This window comes from Astyanax mexicanus, chromosome 4, assembly GCF_023375975.1.
Source record: "Astyanax mexicanus isolate ESR-SI-001 chromosome 4, AstMex3_surface, whole genome shotgun sequence".
Classification (NCBI taxonomy): Eukaryota; Metazoa; Chordata; class Actinopteri; order Characiformes; family Acestrorhamphidae; genus Astyanax; species Astyanax mexicanus.
This window is the reverse complement of record NC_064411.1, coordinates 47,481,148-47,497,741: the sequence shown is the minus strand read 5'-3', so window position 1 is coordinate 47,497,741 and position 16,594 is coordinate 47,481,148. Positions and strand designations below refer to the sequence as shown.

General features: G+C 39.7%; 1 protein-coding gene and 1 pseudogene across 14 annotated transcripts in view; both read right to left on the bottom strand.

Annotated features, from left to right (window-relative positions):
• epb41l3b (erythrocyte membrane protein band 4.1-like 3b) overlaps positions 1-16,594 on the bottom strand; it is a 73,276-nt gene that overhangs the window by 30,884 nt on the left and 25,798 nt on the right. For 11 of the 14 annotated variants that reach the window (XM_049478838.1, XM_049478837.1, XM_049478845.1 and 8 more), the window contains exons 2-3: positions 7,786-7,940; positions 4,002-4,145 (exon numbers count right to left, since the gene is read on the bottom strand). In XM_049478838.1, the coding sequence (XP_049334795.1) occupies positions 4,002-4,145; positions 7,786-7,929 (288 nt within the window). In that variant the 5' untranslated portion in view covers positions 7,930-7,940. The remainder of the gene's footprint in view (positions 1-4,001; positions 4,146-7,785; positions 7,941-16,594) is intronic. The other 3 variants (XM_049478847.1, XM_049478848.1, XM_049478840.1) reach the window with 3 other exon arrangements.
• LOC125801715 (uncharacterized) lies at positions 8,570-10,881 on the bottom strand (annotated as a pseudogene).

Here is a 16,594-nt window from a genome sequence, read left to right as displayed (position 1 = left end):
TTCAGTTTCTCTGATTTTTCTATTTATAGGCATATGTTTGACTAAAATGAACATTGTTGTTTTATTCTGTAAACTATGAACAACATTTCTACCAAATTCCAAATTAAAATATTGTAATTTAGAGCATTTATTTGCAGAAAATGAGAAATGTCTGAAATAACAAAAAAAAACAAGTTCACAACAAGTTTTAAGAGTTCAGAAATCAATATTTGGTGGAATAACCCTGGTTTTTAATCACAGTTTTCATGCATCTTGGCATGTTCTCCTCCACCAGTCTTACACACTGCTTTTGGATAACATTATGCCACTCCTGGTGCAAATAATCAAGCAGTTCAGTTTGGTTTGATGGCTTGTGATCATCCATCTTCCTCTTGATTATATTCCAGAGGTTTTTAAATCAAAGAAACTCAAATTTGTAAGCTGTATGAGGGCATTAGGCAATGGTGTATTTTTAAAAAATGTCCTTTAATTTGCTGCAGGAACTCATTCTAATTGCATTGAATGGAGTTCCATCACTCCAGAGAACACAGTTCCACAGCTACAGGCTCAACATCCTTCCAGCTGAAGCTGTGATTGACATGCAGCAGTGTTAATTTGCGGCCTGATCAGCCCTCCCACTAGGTTTTCTTCTATTTCATGTTCTCCGGCCAAGCATCCTCAAAGCCACTAGAATAAAAGAGGCCAGCAGTGTGGTTTGGTACATGTTGTGCATGGAGCAGTACTCTGTGCAATCCAATTAGTAGCACTGCAGGAGAGAACACTAATCATGAAACTGGGACAATGTAGCTGATTGTGCACAAAACTGCCAGATACAATTTGGGATATCAGAGTGTTACAGTGGGCAAACACAGTGGGGCTCCAAACAAAGCCTCAGCTGGGCTGAATTTCAGATTAGGCTACTTGTATTCATCCAGGCTTAGAAACATGGAAGACCTTTTCTGTCTACAGCGTATGATATATTCTACAATTTAGTTGGACTGCCTTTAGCTTTGATTGCTTTGATGCATTCACTGTGTCGTGTATTGTTTCAATAAGCTTCTGCAATGTCACAAGATTTATTACAATCCACTGTTGCATTAATTTTTCACCAAGATCTTGCAGCAGCATTGATGATGGTAGAGTCTGACCACTGCTCAAAGCAGCTCTTCTCCATCCAGCACATCCCAAAGATTCTCAATGAGGTTAAGATCTGGACTCTGTAGTGAACTCTCTCTCAATCCATGTGTGTAAATGATGATCTCATGCTCCCTGAATCACTCTTTCACAATTCCAGCCCCATGAATCCTGACATTGTCATATTGGAATATGCCCGTGTTCATCAGGGAAGAAACAAAATCCATTGATGGAATAACCTGGTCTATATTCAGTATATTCAGGTAGTCAGCTGACTTCATTCTTTTAGACCACATACTGTTGCTGAATCTAGACCTGCATCAACCCCATATCATTTACTTAGTTAAATCCAGGTGGATATTTTTTTTTTTTGGCTAGGCAGAGTACAATACTATTCATAATCCAGACATCAGAGGAATCTGCAATGAGCCTCTTTACAAACTCAGAATGTTTTCCATTAGAAATTATGGATGGCATCCAAATATTTCAGCCTAATATGGGGAAAAGGCTGAAACAGATTTAAGCAGCACTACTGAGGTTAATACATGATTAATTTAGCAGTTCTGAGCTACATTATGGAATATGGAATAGCACTGCTGAAGTAAATCCATGAAAAAACTAGCGCAAAGTTCATTTCAGTGCATGTCTATTCAAATTTACACAGGCCAATGTACTATTAGTTATAATAATGAAGCTCAATTATGAGTGTTAATCAGTGTTCACCAATATGTTTTCAGTACATTTTGAAATAAGGTCACTGGAGGTCAGCAAGTTAAATTTAACAGAACCTGAACATTCGCTCACTAAGATAGGACCTGATGTTCTCCAGAAACATTAGCTAGCATCATTACAGCACTGTGTGAAACCAGCAGGGCTAAAACAACCCCTGAACTCCTACTCTGTTTACAAATATATTAACTGGGAGATTACTATACAGTATCATATCATAAATTACATTATAGCTCAGAAAGAGCCTTTATGTAGAGCTGAAATCACACCTGTGATTTAATACTTTTCTTTTGACCACTCCTTCAGTCAGATCAGTATTTATTTACAGTCTCAGTTTAAAGCTAAACACAGAAGTTAAACCACAATATTAAATATCTGCCATCTTCCCAGAGCTAAAACACTAATTCCTAAAGTCTCACAAACACTCCGTAATCTCCTGCTGAAATCCAGCCTGGCACTGAGGAGATCCGAGCTCAGCAGTGCTTAGTGTTCCCGCCTTTTAACCCCGACTGCACCACAGCTACACAGAAGCTACTTCTAGGAAAAAAACCTACATCAAAAAGCTGTAAAGTCAGCTGGGGCAGGATATCAAGAGGTACAGTGAGAGGGGGATTATCTCCTGAATTTAAAGATTATCTGGAGCAGCAGGGTCACAGATTTACAGAGGTGAGTGTTTTTAATCCCAGAACACTTAAATAAACTCATTAGCTAATTCCCAAGCTCTTCAAGAGTTAAGAAATCAGAGAAAACATCTGAAACTAAAGAGATGTTTTGGTACCACTTTAAAATAAGACTACCTTCATAAAGGGTTTATAAATGGTTTACAATTAGTTTATAAATGGTGACTAATTAGGTTGCAAATGCCCTAAAAATCATTAATAATCAGTTATAACACATATGTAGAAAGGGCAACAATATAGATGGCTGTGGGTTCACAATTTGGCAAACAACAGGTCATTGTTGCCCTTTCTATGTATGTGTTATAACTGATTATTAATGATTTTAAGGCATTTACAACCTAATTAGTCACCATTTATAAACTAATTGTAAAGCATTTATAAACCCTTTATAAAGGTTGTCTTATTTCAAAGTGGTACCGATGTTTTTAATAAAAATATTTTAATAAAAAAATATATATATATATATTTCCCCCCCAAAAAGTCATGGCTTCCATAAGCTTTTTTTTTCACTAATTCTTGAAGATGCCATAAAGCACAGAACTGATCTCCCTCACATTTATTTCTGCATTTTGAAACAAAATGGTAAATGTGATCAGATTCCAAAAAGAAGCAAAAATAAAAATACAAAAGACACAAAAACATAATAGCAATAAGAAATTATTTTGTATTGTGGATTGTATAACGGTTGGATAATTTTTCAGATGGTTTGTGCAAGTTCTTCAATTGGCTTTTCTTTATCTAATGTTTGGTAATAGATGGAAGTTCTGATCATATTTCAGGTCAATTTTTTGCAGAAATCCCAAAAATATAAAGGGTTTACAAACTTCCTGGTGGCAAAGTGTAAAAAAACAAGCTTTTAGAGCCATCATATTGTTTTAATATAATACCATTGACATTTTTAATAAGTTTCCATTTCTTGCTTTTAGAATTTCAGACAAATCTTGCAGAATGATTAATACAAATGTGCTAGTTCTTTACGTTTGTTCTAAATATTATTCAAAAAGCTGTTAAATTCTATAAATTACACTTAAATAAACTCATTAGCTCATTTTCAAGCTCGTTGAGTTAAGAAATCACAGAAAATATCTGAAACTAATAAGATGTTTTTTTTAATTAAAATAATTTAATAAAAAAAAAAAAATAAGTATTAAGTATTTGTATCTTCCAAAAAGTCATGGTTTCCATCAGCTACTGTTTGGCACTAATTCTTAAAGACACCATAGAGCACAGAACTGATCTCCCTCACATTTATTTCCTAACAGTATTTACATTTTCTTTTATCCTCTCCTAACATTCTAAAACACGCATGCTCATTAAAAAAAAAAAAAATAATAATAATAAGCATATTGTTATTGAACGTGTATACTTTAATACACTCTTCATGTTATTTAGTGTTTGACTGACACTGACATATTATTAGCTCATATTAGCTGCACTTAGTGTAGTCCTACTCATCAGAAGCTTCCCCACCCTCCTCACCTCCACTGTGCAGGTGTAGTCGGAGCCGTCTAACAGGGTGATCCTGCACTGCATGTTCTTCAGCTTGTGGGTGCTGCCTAGAGGGGTACTGGAGAGCCTGCTGTTCAGAGACTTCTGGGAGGTGTAGTCCGCTTCTACACTCTGCTGAAGAGACAGAACAATTTTGGTTTAATACAATATTAAAACATTTTTTTAAAGCAACAGTCTGATAGTTTTAGGGATTTGGAGACCTCTCTGGTAAAAATGTGTAATTGCACAGAGTATGTGGAACATTAAGAGTTCTCTTAATGTAGGTTACTAAAAAAAATACTGTGTGAATATAAGTATATGATATTGTCCAAGAAATATTATTGGATGGAATTGTTCTGTATATTCTGATGAACCTACCATACCAATCTTTTTTTTAATGACTAAATATTAGACATTGCATTTAATCCATTTAAAATAAATTTCTTAGGGACTCCTGCTTTAACATTCTTTGGACTGCTGAACATAAAATGACCCATGATCAGACATGTATAAAATACTAGATTCCCAGACTTGAGTACAGAGTTAAATTACAAGTGCTCTATATATATATATTTATATACGGACAAAGTTAGAAACTTTTTTTAAAAAGGACATTTTTACACCAATAACAGTCTTTGCAATGTCATGTGTCACTTTACAACATGTGTAATGCTCTGCTATGTGCAGTTCAGCACTGATCTAACCTTAGAGTCTCTGTAAAGCGAAAAATCCACTGGAGATCCTATGTAAACCTATAGTAGTTATAGGTCTTGTTTTGGAATGATTTCTACATAACTAGAAATGGGTTTGAATTGATTCTAAGTAACGATGCAGCACATAAACAATATATCAGAGTAAAAGTATTAAACTCAGGAATAATATGTAGTAAATAAAAGTGGAAGTAGGAGAAAAATAATATTCCAGTAGATATAGATACAGCATTTTAGTACTTAAATACAGTAGTGAACTAGTTCATAACTATACATCTCTGGCCAGGATTTATAATCCTGTACCTTTCGCAATCAGAACAATAATTATAAATGAATTGGACTCAATAGATTACAGTCTATCTAGATTCCAAATACTCAGTGCAGCTTCATTTTACAGGTTCAGTGAAAGTGCCCTCGTTTGTTGTGCCAAATCAAGGTCAAAAGGGATTTAGCAAATCAAGTTACGTAATTTATAGCGTTGGTAATCTAGGAAGATCAGGAAGCTGCAGCAGTGCCTCTGTGAGGGATTAAATTCAAGCACAACTGGTCAACCCAATTCACTAAAACTGCCTTATTAATCCAGCCCATCAAAGTTCTAATATACTGTAGATCATTCTATTCATCTTTTTATTAAACATTACTACATTTAACTATTACAAATATTGTATGTAATAATGGATTGATAATGAATTAGTTAAAAAAAGGTTGTAATGATATTATGTTGTAATGATAAATGTTGTCTTAACAAGTGTCAAATAAAATAAGTTAGTTAAGACATTCTGTAGAAACTACTGTTAATTAATGTACCCTTACTGCATAGAGTCATTATTTCTCTTAGTATCCATAGTAAAATATAAACATGAATAATTGTTAAATGAATGGTTGGTAACACTGTATAATAATTTTCATAATTATACTTTTAACTAATGATAAGTAGATCAAATGATGAACAAAGCATTAGTTCATCAGAATTTGAATATCACCATATTTTTTTTACACATGAAAATGAGTTATCAGCAATTATATTTATATTTATATTATATTTATATAGAGAAATTATAACAAATCATTAGCTCATCAGAATTTGAACACTAATAAATCACTAGTAATTAGAATTTTAAACCTGACACGTTTATTAATTCAAGTTAATGTTGCCAATGTGTTTATTAGTCTTTAAAAAATATGTTAACAACTTTTTTGTTTCTTAAAATGTGATTAAAAATAATAGTTATTAATCATTAGTTAATAATTTAGTAATAAAAGTGTTACCGAATGGTTAAATGTTTTAAACTGCTGTTGTATGATGGGACTGTATTCTGTCCAGCTCTGTAGCAACAGGGTTATTTTCAGTGCTTCACAGTTTTAGCCAGGATCACGCGCTCGCTAGGGAATTTAAAGTAGCATATCAACCAAATTCCAGAATGTGATTCCTGTTTTAGCAGGTGCTTCCTCACTCTGCTAGAGCTTAAAGAGTAAATTAACACAACAAAAGTGCAAAAGTGTACATAATAGATACATTTAGCTGTTATTAATGACAGGGATGGGTTTAAGAATCACTTCATGTTAAATGTTGAACTTTTTTCTGTTATTTCAGTTTCAGTTTATTAGTTAATCCTCAATGTTTAATAAACAGAGATGTATGTTTAATCAGTTGTCGCTGTATCAGCTGGAAACCCCCGTTATTCTGCACAGTTTTAGAACACGTTCCAAGTTTCTCTACTCCGGGACTTTTCGTGGCGCACCTCCTTCAATACTCCAAATTCTGTGCCAAGAACCCTGTATTTACTGCAAGAAAGTGAGTTATTATAATAAACACACTCAAGTAGAGGTGTGCCATATCGTATTGTATGCAATAACATCTCCAACAATTCTGACAATAAAAAAAAATTATATTCTTGAAAGCAGTCCATTTTGTATTTGTTTTGCTATTTACCGTATTTACATTTAACTGTTTGTTTAAAGTTTATATGCAATAAATATGCAGCACTTTAGTTTTACAGCAGATTTTTGGAATATATGAAACTCTTAATATTTATACTTAACATTTATAAATTATGGTTTTCTATTTTGTTTTTTGCTATTTTCTGTATTTACATTTTTAACTGTTTGTTTGCAGTTTATTTGCAAAAAAATATGCTGTTCTTTAGTTTTACAGTACAGATTTTTGTTGACATTACTTTATTTTTATTCCATTTTTATTTAGTTACCTATTATACTTGTATACTTATTTATATACTTTTTGTTTGTTTGTTTCTAATGAATATATGGAACTCTTTATATTTATACCTAATATTTATACTAAATACAGCTTTAATATTTAACTTTACTGACATTAAAAAATGTTGCCAAGAATATTGTTATCACACAAATACCCTGAAATATCGTGATATAAGTTAGGGCCATAATCACCCACCCCTACACGAAGGACATTTTAAATTTGTGAATATTGTAGATTAGTTTTATATGCAGTAACTTCATGTTAAAATTAAATGTTTAAGCATTTTATCAGCTTTCTAATACAGTTTAGAGCCTTTTTTCTTAACTACTATTTTAATGCATATATTCATTTTCATATATTCATTTTCATGATTCTGTTAATTAGTGGTGCACCCAAATAAAAACATTTAATCAATAAAACATTTGGCCACAATTTTTGGCAGATTTTTTATTAATTTTGCTATTATTCTACTCTGTATGCACAAGAGATGCATGATGCACCAAACATTCAATGCTTTTTTTAATACTACATCGTCACAAACGATTTGGTTCTTTGTTCGCGTTCGATGCTTTCAATACTGTATAAATCCCAGTTACCAGCTTCAAAGGAGTCAAATTAGTAGGTGTGATTTGATTACAAGAATTAATGGTAATTTAATTGGAAACAAATTGATTTTTGCAGTTGTTTACATTAGAACAAATTGAAAATGTTCCTTAAAGTACCTTACTCTTTCTTGAAGGTTCCTAAACAATTCCAAACGGAAGACAGTTTCTGTTCTATTGGCGCTAAAGTGTATTTCTAATTCTAAGTACATGTTCATGTTCATGCTCATGTTGAGCAGTCTCACCTGGTGTTGTGTGGCTGGGTTGGTTTGTGCTCCTGCAGAAGGCACGTGTGGTGTGCTGTGTGGGGGAAGCTCTCTGGGTGATTTGGGCTGCTGGTTCTGACTCTGATTCTGCCTGGCTTCTGAATCTGCTGCATCAGCGGTCATTGCAATTCATACTGTAAATCAGAAGATACAGCGTGCTTAATCATCTATTACACAGATTTATAATAAAGCACTCATCTCTCAGAAACAAAACACCTCTTCTTACTCAATCTCCAATATGTCTACTTTTTAATCATGTTAAAAGTTTAAAAACATTGAAATTGTTCACAGCTATGCGCTTATTATAATGGCTTCTTTTGCCGGAATCACAATAAAAAAAACTGCAAAACTAATTTTTAGGTACAATATGTAATATTTTTCTATATGTATGTTTACCTACCGAAACTACCTTTTACTGACAAGCTGCAAAACTTATGATTCTATTCCCTGTTATAAAAAAATAATAACTTTACTGCTCACAATCTGCCACTTTGTAAGATTCATTCATTTATATTGTTGGGTAATATTCATTCATTCCACATGTGTTCTAAAGAAAAACTTTAGGTTACTTGCGTAACCCCGGTTCTCTGATAGCATGAGTGAGGTGTCTCACTATGGGATACGCCCCTTCCGCGTATGCCTCAGAAGCTCTATTCCACTACGCCAGCCAATGAGGCTGGCTGACAGCTGTGACGCTCGTGCTCCCACCCCCCGTATATAATACGGTGGCACAGCGTCATCTCCTCATTCAAAAAACAGGCACACCTCTTCCTCGCTTCACGCTGCAAGGAGGGTGGTCTGGTGAGACACCTCACTCATGCTATCAGAGAACCGGGGTTACGCAAGTAACCTAAAGTTCTCTTTCAAGCATTCGTTTCGGTGTCTCACTATGGGATATCCTAACTCCCGTATTGTCAGACAAGCCTGCCTGAACACACTGTCAACCAGCTAAGCCTCACAGTGGAGACTGAGTGTTCCCCGAGCCGGCGCTCAGCACCGCATGTGCTATAGTAGGTGCTGTTATGTCCAGTTTATAAAATCTGGTGAACGTATGAGGCGAGGACCAGCTCGCCGCTGCACACACCTCCTGAATAGAAAGGCCACTAAAGACCGTCCATGAGGTCGCTATGCCTCTCGTGGAGTGTGCCCGGATGCCAGGCGGGACTGCTAGCCCCTTACTGGTGTATGCCAAAGCGATCGCTTCTGAAATCCAGTGCGATAGTCTTTGTTTAGTAATAGCTCTCCCTGTGTACGGCTTAGCCCAAGATACGAAAAGCTGATCACTCTTCCTAAAGCTTTTAGATTTATCCACATAGATACGCAGCGCTCGCACAGGACATAGTGCATTTAACCGCTGCTGGTTATGTGAGGTAAAAGGCGGTGGATAAAATGCCTGCAGCTCCAAAGGGCTGAATGACTTTGGGAATAAAAACAGGGTTTGGACGCAAACATATCTTTGTATCCCCCTGCGAAAACTGCATACATGAGGAGTGCACAGAAAATGCATGTATCTCACTCACGCGTTTAGCTGAGGCCAAGGCTAACAAGAGTGCTGTCTTAAAAGACAGGATCTTAAAGTCTACCTGGTCCAGAGGTTCAAAAGGTGCTGCCGACAAGGCTTCAAGCACCAATGACAAATCCCAAGATGGAGACAAGGGTTTGGAGACTGGTAGCAACCGCCGTGCCCCCTTCATAAAGCGGCACACTAAAGGATGCTGTCCCACTGTTTTCCCTTCAAATCCCACATGGCACGAAGCAATAGCTGCGAGGTAAACCTTAACTGTGGAGAAAGACCTGCCTTTATCAATCAGGTCTTGGAGGAAAGACAGTATAATCCCCACAGAACATTGAAACGGAGTTTCAAGTTTATCTGAACACCACTGTTCAAACACCCCCCACTTGTATCCATAGAGGGACCTAGTGGAGGGGGCCCTCGCACTCTGAATGGTTTTAATAACATTAGGCGGTAAGCCTGTTGCACTTAAGTTAAACCACTCACGGGTCAGACCTAAAGGACTAGGCGCTCCGGGTGTGGATGAAACATCCCCCCCCCTGCCTAAGTCAGTAGATACCTGCGCAGTGGGAGGGGCCAGTGGTTGCCCTGGAGAAGCTGCGTGACTGCCGTCAGCCAATGCTTGTCCAGCCCATGTGGAACCCCTAAGACTACAGTCAGACCTCTCTCTCTTACTCTGGCTAGAGTTGGGGAGATTAACGTTATCAGTGGGCACGTGTAAAACAGTGTGCGCATCCATTCGCGTGGATAAGCGCCGACCCCCAGAGTGGCACTCCGATTGTGCGGCGAGTAAAACAGAGGGCACTACGCATTCACTAGTGACGCAAACAGATCCAGCGTTACTCTCCCGTAACGCTACGAAATCTGTTAGACACTGCTCCATAAAATCAGTCTGCGTGCCAGCGTGCGTACCGGATGGGAACGCAGCCCTGCCTGGCGACTGACATACACCGCTGCTGCCGTACTCTCTGTCCTCACGAGAACGCGGCATCTCTTTAGAACAGGGAGAAAAAGTCTGAGTGTTAGCTGAACCGCCAGCATCTACGGACAGTTTATGTGCATATATAGCTGCCGGTGATTCCACCTGCCATCCACTGTCCTCTCTTCGTGCATGCCCCCCCAAACAGACAAATCTGTTGTCACTACTTGTCTGGCATGCACTGTGCGCATAGGGACACCCTGTGTTAGGAAGCGCTCGCGCTTCCACTGACACAAAGCCATCAGCGCCGTTCGGGTGATTTTCACTTTCTAGCGCATGTGACGTAACTGGTCCAACCTGAGCGAGGCCACTCAGCGCCGAAACTCCCTCATGAACCATCGGTCCAGAGGGACACCGTCTATAGCTGAGGCCATCATGCCCAAAGGTGGGAATATAAGCTTCAGCAGAGCTAAATAAACTATCATTTTGAACGTGCGTGTCCGTAAATGATTGTTTAGAGCATGTAAATGCAAAATAGGTCTCACTAGTAAGAACCGGGAGTAGAACATGCCCCGAACTTGTCTGGGTGATGCTACTCTCATTGCTCTTTCCTTCAGTAATTGGGAAATTTCCCCCTAAAGAATGTGAGCCGAGTCCCCTGGGGCTGGAGAATGAACAAGACCCCTGAAACGGGGAGGCCGAATGTCGAACTGCAGCCTGCAGACATTTCGCTTTGCTCTGAGCACCTCGCGAGATAAGACGCATGTGCTCCCGTTGTTCAGCTATGGGGCGTTCGCGCCCTCTAGCGGAAACGGAGTGCAACTGCAACTGCCGTCCACTGCGCATGCGCGACACGGCCGCGTCAGGATAGCGTGTGTGATGCTTTCTAGCCCAGAAAGCAGGGAAACTTTCTGAAGCTTTTGTTCTAAGCATTTTATGTTTTGCAACATTTTGTGTTTTATTTTGACTCATAACATATGACAAGCATAAAACACAAACACTTCGCTTTATTTAACACATCACTGCTACAATGAGTGAGGGTGTGCTTGGTGTGCGAACTGGGCATGTTTGGCACACGGAACATACGGGAGCGCTGGAACTGCGTTCCGCCTGAACATTGGGGAGGGGAGCCAGCTAAACGGGGGGTAGATTGGCTCCCTCCTGGCGCCAGATACCCATCAGGCTGACTTCTTCTGCCTCCTCACTATCCCCGTAGGTGGGTTGGAGGGCGGCTGGGCAGCTTGTGGGGGTGGCTGGGGCTTCCTAGACCAAGCAGCCTTACTCTCAGCGCTTCCGCTTTGACCCGGCTTGTCCATCTGGGGTTTCGGCCGTTTGGGGATGCGAAAGCTGACAGTCGGACGGGCCGCCGCCTGCGTGAAAGTAGAGCGAGGGGGCGGTGAGGGGCCAGGCTGTGATTTCCTGGGTAGGCACAGCTGGAGCGCTTCATCATCCCTTTTCTTTTCTTCGCACCGCTTCTGCATCAGTGCGAGAGCGGAGCCGAAGATGCCCCCGGGCACAACTGGTGCATCCAGAATGGCCTCTTTCTCCCTGTCTGAGAGATTCGCTAAGTTCAGCCACCTGCCTCTCTCCTGGACAACCATAGTGGCCAAGGCTTTGCCTGCCGCTTGGACCGCACATCTCTGAAGACGGAGGGAGAGATCCGTAATCACACAAATCTCCTCCCACTGAGGTGAGCCTGGCGTGGCTGACGTGTCGTCCTGCAGCTCAGCCTGGTAGGCTGTAAGCATGGAGATGGCGTTAAGGGCTCTCACAGACAGGGCGACCGCTTTATAAGCCCGATCGGTCATGCTGGACTGAAAGCGGTCTGCTTTGGAGGGCAGCGTGGGGCTGGAGACTGCTGAGCGGCTGGGGTGCAGGTGTGCTGCTACCAGGGGCTCCATGGGAGGCATGCGAAGAAGGCCTTCTTTCTCCATACCCTCCAGATCAAGAGCAGATGCTCCTTGGATAGGAGTTTTTCCCGTAAAGGGCTTCTCCTTCCAGCATGTAGCTAACTCCTCCATAAGCTCTGGAAATATGGGGAGTAGCTGTCTCGCTGCCCGCTTCGCCCTAGGCAATCTCTTTCCCTCGTAGCGTGACTTAGCGGTCTCCGCTAGCACGGCCGGCCACGGGATGTTCAGCTTTTCAGCTGCACGCTTGAGCACATCCTGGAGGTCCACATTCAGAAACTGAGAGGGTGGTGTCTCTCCCGATTCATCAGTGAGCTCCATGGCACATGGGAGTGTAGCCATCTGGGCGGAGGGGAGGAACGGGGAATCACTGAATTCATCATCCTCGTCAGAGATGAGAAATTCGGATCCGGCGTCCAAATCATCCTCTTCTCCCTCCAGCTCATCCTCTTCTGCGTCCAGCAGAGTGGGGAGGGGGGCGAGGGTGTCTAGCTGGTCACCCCAGCTTAACCCCGCGGGAGTGGATGATGCAGCGGGCATGGCGACCTGCTGTGTACTGGGCGGATTCGCATCGCCTGATATGAGCGGGTCCCCGCTCGACAGGCTGACTTGGCGTGCCAGCCTGCGGCGTAGGCTTTTGACAGTGAACCGCGCGCAGTGATCACACGAACCGGGATCTTTCAGCGCTGCCTGGGCGTGTCGCAGCCCGAGGCAAGCGGCGCATATGTGGTGCGTGTCCCTGCTAGATATTTTATTACCGCAGGGACACGACCGTGCGGGTTCACTATCCCCACTCGGCACTGCCTGCATTGCTGCAAACAATTAGCTGGTGTGCTAATTTGTGCTAAACTGCGCTATTCGGGGGACGACGGCGTGGTGGCCAATCTATTTCACCGTTAGCACAGGGAGCTAATAACTAGCCGCAGCGCTAAAGCTAATTTGGTGTTTAGCTTAGCTTGGCTCGTTAGCGTAGCTAGTTCGTTTAGCCGTCGTTTGGAGACAACCCGACTAAACAGGAAAATATTCGGTCTATGGTGAAGACCTAAATAAATCCTCTTTCTCTTCAAAGTCGCTAAGCGCCCGGCGACGGAGGTATTAACTCCGTCTGTGGACTGTTTAGCTTAGGCGGCCTGTAGAAGAGAGAGTGTGTGTGTGGAGGCTTCTGGAGTGAAGCGAGAAGAAGGTTTTGAATGAGGAGGTGACGCTGTGCCACCGTATTATATACGGGGGGTGGGAGCACGAGCGTCACAGCTGTCAGCCAGCCTCATTGGCTGGCGTAGTGGAATAGAGCTTCTGAGGCATACGCGGAAGGGGCGTATCCCATAGTGAGACACCGAAACGAATGCTTGAAAGAGAACTACTTTGAAAGAGACTTTTTCTTTTTAAGAGCGGTTGGTCAGTAAGGCCCAATATGTTTTTCTGAGCACATCATGACCAAAATTGCCTGGGTTTCTGCTTTAATATCTAACAAAATGTGGCCTGTTATCCAAGTCACAATAATGCAAAAACACACTGAATAAACATCAACCAAAAAGCAGGCTAGAAAAAGTCAGTGAACTGTTGTGTGTTAATAAATTTTTCTTAGGCAAATAAAAAAAAAAAAGATAACACACAGTGGAAAATGGATTTCACAGGTACTCAATAAACCAAGCCTGGTTACTGGTAATTTAGTTAATCTCAGGAAAAAAAAAAATCAATCAGTGTTCAGTGTTGCATTATTTGAAGCAAAAAAAAAATTCCAGACAAGATGCATAAAGCTGGAAAATACTACAAAGCATTGCTAAAAACCTGGATTTACATCAATTGGACTGAAATTTTGATTGACACTACCTTTTCTTGAAGTAAACACCTAGTTAAGATCACTCTAAAAGCACAGCAGTTGCATTTAGAGTGCATTAGATTCAGTGCAGGGTTAAATAAGAGCCAAAGCATTACACAGCTCTGAACTTTTCACCCCAAGTCGTCATCCTCTCTTTCTGAGCTCCTGAGACACAACACTGCACATTTCTGACAAACACTGCGGCGCTGCAGGGAGAGCTATCTATCACATTCTCCTCCAACCTGCAAACAAACTGCGGCCGTCTTAACAAATAAGGCATTTTTAAGGTGGTAGAAACGGGGTGAATCTGCGGGACATGCTCTGAGCACTGGCAAATATTTATACAAGACGTGGTTCAATTACAGTGGAACTATTCGCTCAGGAGAAGCACGTCTCTTCAAACAGCCTAACAAACAGACTGCTATACACACCGGGAACACTAGCAGCAATTCTGGGGAAACTAGTGTAGCATCATTTATTGAATTAAACATTTTATTTCTATACTACATTACAGATGAACAAAATATTAAATATATGGATCTGATTCAATACTACAATTAAGCAAACAATTCTATATTAATTATGCACCATATCGTACCCGTACGTAATATCAACATTTTTAAATATTGTGAAAAAAATTATACTCTGAAATATTGTGCCATATCACCCACCTCTAATTATCACATCAGGTAACTACTTTTTTGCTGTTTTTGGCAAAAAAAAAAAAAAAGAAAAAATTAATGCGGTTCTCATTTCTTATTATATGTCTTCTAGAAACAGATTATATCTGTCCAGTATCATTTATTTTACATTAGTCCTGGATATATGGAGATATTTGGAATGCATTATTAGTGTCATGACATTCTGATTCATTAACTTCTGTTACAAATCTGATAAAATTCTTGTATATTTTAATAACTCAGTTAGGGGTGTGCCGTGTCATATTGTATGCAGTAATAAAATTAAAAAATAAAAATTTCATTTTCTTGAAGTAATGTATTCTTAAAATATTTTTTCAATTCAATGTTTTGTAATATCGCCTCGAGTATTTCTATCGCAAAAATACCATGAAATATCATTATATTATTTTAGGGCCATATCACCCACCCCTAATGCTAATAAACCCATATACACTATCAAAGATATAGTTTTAAATATTTCCCAGTTGACCTGGTATTTAGGTTCATAAATAAGTGTAACCTTGCCATGAGCAAGCAGGACAGTGTTCAACTTCACTCACATGATAGCACCTCAACTTATACAGGTGTGGGTGTTTTCAGGCCATACCCTGAGGTCACACTTCCTGCATAATCCACATACTGCTACCCCATGACTTTTATGTTATTGAGTGTATTTCTTCATTTGTTTAAATTGATTTACTTTATTATGAAACACCTATTTGCTTCTACGGAGCAACAAAAAGGTCATAGAACCCTATTTAAGAACTATATAGATTATTTTTTTCAGCATCAATATTCTGCCATCCACAACACCAATATATTATAATACTAATATATATATATTTTACTTGTAATATATTACAAGTAATTCTGAAGCAAGTACATTGGTCTATTCAACATGATAATTCTGACAAAATATTATTTAAAATGGCCAGATTCACATTATAGCAAAAAGATTAAAAATATATATAAAAATATGATAAAATGATAAAAGTATTTAATGTTTTGACACACTGTAATTTCAGAATTCTGAAACTGCACTTGCTATTAAAGTAAACAGGCTGTTATTATAAAAAAACCTCCAGCTCAGATTCAGCACAGAGTTCTTCCTGTTGGCGAGGACGGAGTCAGAATGCAGAATGGATGATTCCCGCTTCTACACAGCCTTCCTCAGTTGCACTCTCTCTCTCTCTCTCTCTCTCAAATACACACACTAACAAACACACACACACTCACACATATATGCACACACTCACTCAGGCTAATTTTAGCTCAGTGTTTACACAGGAGAGTGTGTGTCTAGGGCAGCACATGGGCATGAGTAGTGGGGACAGAACCCGCAGCTTTCCCAGGAACACCAGAACACAGCAGCTCCAGGATCACATTCAGAACCTCAACAGCAGGCCAAGTATGTGAAACTCCCAGCAGGTCACAGGATGTTTAACGGCTACTAACGGCAACTACAGAACTCCTCCGTCTGCCCAGCGCCTTTCAAATCAGACGATGAGGTTATCTATGGTTAAAACCTAGACATTTTGGAGCAGTACTCCAGAACCACCTACACAATCTGCTCTTCTGGAGTTCAAGAAATACATCATACATCATCTGACCAACATTATTTTATTGTTATAAGCTTATCGTCATTAAACTTTTTAAACACCAAACGAAAACTGCATTTATCTTAGCATATTTGGAAAATGAGTGTTTGGGACATTACTATTAGGAAATTCATTAATTATGTCAATTAAAAAATAAATATTAATCGATCATCTAGCCTAACCTAGAAACAATCTTGACTTAAACTTACATAAATCTGGTCAAAGAGAGAAAGTCTTTCACAGCTAGGTATAAAAGCTAATTTGGAAGAATTTGAAGGCAATGCTAAAATTTCTGGAAGCCAACACCAATCAACAATCTAAAACTCTGTTTGGATGAGAATCAACCAATTGA